This window comes from Silene latifolia, chromosome 8 (genome assembly GCF_048544455.1).
Source record: "Silene latifolia isolate original U9 population chromosome 8, ASM4854445v1, whole genome shotgun sequence".
Lineage (NCBI taxonomy): Eukaryota > Viridiplantae > Streptophyta > Magnoliopsida > Caryophyllales > Caryophyllaceae > Silene > Silene latifolia.
Window position 1 is genome coordinate 12,210,971 of NC_133533.1, and position 6,000 is coordinate 12,216,970.

Genomic DNA, 6,000 nt, shown 5'->3' on the forward strand with positions numbered 1-6,000 from the left:
AATCTGAGTGCGATGAATCGTCTTCGGAACTTGAATGGGCGTTCTCTTCAAGCTGTACCGTTGTACCAACGTTAGAGATTATAATTCCGGTGAATGGGATGCATTAGAATGATAATAGATTGGTGCATTGGAATGATGATAAATTGATGTACCAACATTGGAGTTAAGATGGTTATAATTTGTGATGTATCTACTTCAATTTTAGATGTATCTAGGCTCTATTTTAATGTATTTTAACAAAGATAGACAAAATTAGAGGGTACAACGGAGGTGCACCAGTTTGACGTCGTCTGAGCTCCGCCAACAGGAGATTTGGGAAGTAGAATAAAGGCGACCTGGGATGGGAAGTAGAGGTGATGACGGTGATCGTCTCTCTGCCAGCATCTTGTCGACGACGGTGAGTGTGGTGGTCGCTGGAATCTGGTGGTGGTAGGATAATCGGGATTTGGGTTTGGGTGTTTAGGGTAGTGTGTTGTTAGAAGGTTGGTAGTATCGTTATTTTATTAGTGGGCTGGTAGTTTAATTTGTTAATAATGGGCTGGATAGTTCGTTCTCACCGAATAATCGTTCTCACCGGATCCCACCTCTATTAGTATATCTTTTAGTTACGATTTAGCATATAAATAACGAATTTTTTATCACACAAATCTTAGAAAAAAAATTAAAATAAGGGATTATATCAAAATAGGAATGTAAATAAGAGATTTTATCAAAATAGGAAATGTGTTTTAGGCGGGAAAATTTAAAGCGTTTCCTATTCTTTTAGTATATAGGAGATTTTTCATTTAAAAATAATCTTTTCATCATTAAACTTAAAAATATAATCTTTTAATAAAAATAAAACAAAATTGGTATAAAATTATAATCTATACATAAATTGTTACCCCTGTTATTAACTTCGTGACGAAAAAATTTTTTATTAAAATAATATGTGGTAGTTAAAATATTTTCATAAAAAAACACACTTCATAAAATTACTCAATTCTCTTGATTAATTTTAAGATTAATTTTTGTTTTTTAAAACTCATAAGATATAAATCTAAAATCTATAAGTATTATAGTAAAAAATTAAAAGCTCTATATATACCGTACATTTGCACGGGATCTACACTAGTTATATATCAATTCTGATAACGAGGGTATCTGGAATTTCAACTTTGGAAAAATATTCAATTTCCAAATCCATTGAAATTCACATTTCTCAAGAACTTGATCAAACAAACCTTGTACTAACCAAGTTGCCGTTTTGATAGAGAAATTTCCATTCACGGACAGTCCCCAAATGAGGGATCTGGAATATCATTATGTCGCAGTGGGATGTTAGTAATCAGGTTCACAATATCATTATTCACTAAATTGGATAATTTACAAACATCCCATTGTTTGTAGAGGTTATGAAATCTTTAACAAAAGATTAAGATCACGGTTACTATCATCATTAACCAAACTCTTGGTGAGTGGTTGTGCAAAAACCCAATTATTAGACCAAAACTTAATGTTGCTATCATTACCTACCCGTCATCCCCGTCCTTTTCTAAAGAGATTTTGAAGACTTATAAGCTTACGCCATTGCCAAGAAGACAGTGAATTTGCTTATAATAAAAGAGTGAACAATTTCTCAAGTATTTTTTAGTTATCACTTTAACCCATATATTTTCCTTATCCACAATAATTTTCCATAAAAGTTTCATTTGAAGAGCCTTGTTAGCGGCTTCAGAAAATTTTATTCTCAGTCCACCAAACGATTTCGGTAAATAAACTTTTTGCCAACCAATCAAATTAGGGGATCGTTATGAAGGATTCTTGTTCCAGAGAAAATCTTTATTAATCTTTTCCGGTCTATTATGGATTGACGAGGGAAGAAGGAAGCTTTGCATTTGAAAAGTTCCTTAGAGGCTAAATTAGCATTGACCGTCTACCTGCTTGCGATAAAGAATTCGCTTTCCATTTTGATAATTGAGTGTGAGAAGATTAATAATAGTGTCGAAAATATTTTTAGTAACTCTACGTTGCTTACCCGCCTTTTATTCATTCGAAAAAATAGCGGGCCTTTCATTCACACATAAAATCAATCACAAATTCTCATTTAAGACGAGTTGAATAGTTATCGATTTTATAGATAAGATAAAAATAAAATGCCTATATATTAGCAAAAGACTTGTCTTTATCTAGGTAGCACGGACACTCCTCCGAACTAGCCGTTCTGTCTCTGATACCGTATCGGACACCGACACTCCTCGGACAAGCCTAAATGTGTTGAATATCTATAAACGGGGAATGAGATGTCGAAAGACTGGATTGATTAAAAAACGGGTTTGAGTGACAAATGAGAATAATTATAGTCAAAGTCAAATTTACCTTTAACAATAGGTCTTGTTATAGACGGGTGAGGCGAACAGACGGGTAAAGACCTCTAATAAAATGGGTACAAGGGACAAGGTGGGGCACCCCCCATGTGCTTCCCAGTTTATGACAAATGGGTATTTTATGAGGAGAAATGGTATCCGTCTATACGTATAGACGGATAGTGTCCGTCTATAATGAGAATTTGTGTACCTTTAATAATTTAAATTTATTTAAAAAAAATAAAACCGTACGTTAATTATAACTATAAAACATATACATTATACTCCCTCCGATCCAGACAGATGTAAACGTAAGTAAAAAGTGGTTATTTAAGAAAATGTGGAAATATGATGGGTTAAGTAGGAAATATTGATTGGGGTCACATGGGTTTAGGTGGATTAAATAAGTAGTTGGTGAGTGGATGGTAAAGTTGTAAATAGGTAGTGGATGTAAGGGTAGGTTTGTCATTTTCCATGCCAAATATGGTATGTTTACATTGGTCTGGTTCATCCGTTTTAGTGAAGTGTTTACATCTGTCTGTATCGGAGGGAGTATTTATTATTAAATTTAAATAACAGGTCACGTGTCCTAAATTTCATGGAATGTCGTGTCACGTGTTTGTGTCTGTTTTGGTGCTATTTAGGTCTTTATCTATGTAAGTAACATATATCTGATCCGTTTTAATTTTAATACCGATAAGCTTAGGATGAGTCAAATAAATGGGACACCAAGGCGTTATTGTAAGTCAATAGCTCGAACACCAAAGCGTCAACAGTCCGTTTTTCTTAAGACCATTGCTTTTGGTCTAAAATAAGACGGGTAATATGTCATCATTTTACAATAAAATGTTGTTATTTTTTGATAACATGTTACCATTATTGTTCACATCATTTTCAGGATAAAAAATGACACCTCTAGTCATAACATTTTGTGAATTAATTGGTTACATTTTCTTAAAAAATGGCAACATTTTATCCGTCTGACAAATAAGACCAAAAGTGTCGATCTGAAACAAGAATTTGTGAAGCGTCAATTATTACTGTCTCCAAATTTCAGTTTTCATTTCTCTCCCCTACTTTACCAAATCCTTACTTTCTCTTTCAAAATCATCCTCCAAATTTCCCCACACTTTTCTGGGTTCAGCAACACTTGCACGGTAATTCACACTCTCTTCTTTCTCTTTTCCATATACTCAATCTTATTTTTTTAGCTATTTTGTTTAATACGAGTATATATTCCGTGTGTTTAAAGTTTAAAACGGGTTAAATATGATAAATGAGATACAAAATAATAATTCATAAGAATTAATTTGTTCAAGTCGGCTGCTAGCCTGCTATCACCGGTTTTAATCCGTTTTAATCTTAAGATAATAGTTTGGTGTTGTCTACTGCTATTTATCTATTGTCTTCAAATGATTGAAAATAGTTTGCCTAATCGTTTAGCTAGTTGTCTACCGGTTTTAATCCGTTTTAAACTATTTGTGCCATATGTGTGCCCAGTTCCTCTTTATAGCATTGTTATTGAACTGTATCTAATCATTAGGTATTCACAGTTGAGAATGACGAATTTAAGGCCACAAGAGTGTGTATGTTCTTCAGAAGGTGATGTTGGACGAGATAGGTTGAGTGAAATGCCAGATGAAGTACTTGTCAACATTCTTTCATTTATGGAAACTCTAGATGCTGTTAGTACTGTTTTACTTCGTCGATTTGGAAACCTTTGGACCTTGATTCATAATCTTGAGTTTGACACTTATTACGTTCGCGAAGGAAAGGCATGGATCCGTCGTTTTGTCCGCAATGTATTGATGCTTCACCAAAAACCCTCCATTGATAGTTTTGTTTTGTATGTCGATTTTGATAATGAAAATGAAGATGAAATAGATGAGGCTGCTAATGAAATAAAAATATGGTTTAGGTTTGCATTGGAAAAACAAGCCAAGGAGATCACATTATCTAATCTATCAACCCTTAATAAACGTTTTTGCACATCGTTCTTGCCTAAACTCACAAGTCAATTTCTTGTTACACTTGATCTCGCTTATTGCAAAATTGACAGAGAAGTTCAAGTCAAGTTGGGATCCCTAAAGAAGTTATCACTTACCTACGTTTATCTGGATGATGAAATATTCCAAAGCTTTATATCTGGATGTCCTTCCTTGCAAGAACTTGTTATTGGGTATCCTTTTGGTATGACAGATCTAAGTTTTAGTTCTCCAAACATTGATAAATTATCTCTTGTTTTTGATGTTGAGTTTCATGGGGAGCATTCTCTGGCACTTAATACCCCCAATCTTAGAAGTTTGTATTTGAATATTTATATGAACGGAGTGGACATCATTGATACTCGCGGAGTGCACATCGTTGACGTTTCATCTGTTCGTGATATCTACATCGTATGCAATTTACCTTCTATGTCTGCCGATAAAGCAATTCCATTTACTACAAAGTTGTTGGAGAAGATTGAAGGTGTTGAAGTTTTTCGACTGTCACTTTATTTTTCTAAGGTATGTTTTGCAGCTTTTTTTTTTTTTTTTTTTTCTATATTACTGAACATCAGTACGCACATACAGAATTCAGGAATTCTCGAATTATGGTGCTTTTTACCGGTCTAAAACACTTGAAAGACTTATTGCTATATGGCGTTGACTGGGAATTTTTGTGATTACTCTTGGACATTTCCTTCCGTTTCAGATATTCCTCCGGGTAATACAAAATTTGCAGCTAAATAGATGGAAGCGTATAGTTCTGGAATTGGATGACTTCCGTGAAAGCTACCTCTTAGGCATTTATCACTTGATGAGAAGTTTAAAACACTTTGAAGAACTCATTATATACACCACAGAGGTAATTGATTTAATACTCTGTACCTCTTAGTATAAGCTTGTCTTGTACGTTGTACTACTCCTTTCAAATCATTTGGTTACGTTCTTTTAATCTTTGTAATGCGTGTCTTAATCAAAGGTAAACAAATGATTGGTATAGAGGGCGTAACTTTTTGTGTGACTACTTCACAATAGAAGTTAGAATGGTCACTCGCACATTTCAAATGATAGTTTTATCTAAAAGATCGTTTCATGTAAGAAATGTGCTGAGTTCGTATAGATGATTCATTTCCTTACTCAAATTGACGGCTTGTATAATATCAGGATTTCAAAGCTAGTACTGATTTGCAACAAGTAGAACTTTCTCCTCCTTATGTGCCGCCACAACTGAAGACCATCACCCTGCATGGCTATGGGAAAACTTGGAAGAGTCAGCTTCTACTAATAGAATCTTTGCTTAAAAGTGCAGCTGTCTTGGACAAATTTGTAATCATTCCCATGAAACATCAATTAAAGGAAGCCGATGAGCTTGAATTTGTTAAGCAAGTCTCGAGCCTCCCGAAGGCCTCGTCAAGTGCCAGAGTAATCTTTGCTTGAACATTTAGTTTATGCCTAAAGAGATGATAATTTATCCCGGATGATACAGAGTAAGTCTTGATTATGATCTCGGAACTTCAGAAGTGTATCTTTTATTTTAGACAAGCTTTCTTTTTTAAGGAATCTTATGGAAACATCTCGTTATGGTACTCGTATTATATTTCAGTTCTGATAATGCATCGTGATTGTCTTTTAATGGATCTGAAATTTACTGGAATATTATTTTTATATGA

At 34.2% G+C, this 6,000-nt stretch overlaps 1 protein-coding gene across 1 annotated transcript; it reads left to right on the top strand.

Moving 5' to 3' along the window:
• The first annotated feature begins 3,376 nt into the window (after positions 1-3,376).
• LOC141596414 (F-box/FBD/LRR-repeat protein At3g26920-like) lies at positions 3,377-6,000 on the top strand. The gene is made up of 4 exons (XM_074416561.1): positions 3,377-3,502; positions 3,889-4,852; positions 5,040-5,192; positions 5,495-6,000. Exons 2-4 carry the CDS (start codon positions 3,905-3,907, stop codon positions 5,765-5,767), a joined length of 1,374 nt encoding a protein of 457 aa, XP_074272662.1. The 5' UTR covers positions 3,377-3,502; positions 3,889-3,904; the 3' UTR covers positions 5,768-6,000.

What these genes read in the sequence shown, in the direction of transcription:
- LOC141596414 (XM_074416561.1), top strand. Translation starts at nt 3,905, where the DNA reads ATGACGAATTTAAGGCCACAAGAGTGTGTATGTTCTTCAGAAGGTGAT. An exon ending in TGTCACTTTATTTTTCTAAG is followed by an intron (nt 4,853 to 5,039) that starts GTATGTTTTGCA and finishes CTTCCGTTTCAG; the next exon opens with ATATTCCTCCGGGTAATACA. An exon ending in TCATTATATACACCACAGAG is followed by an intron (nt 5,193 to 5,494) that starts GTAATTGATTTA and finishes GTATAATATCAG; the next exon opens with GATTTCAAAGCTAGTACTGA.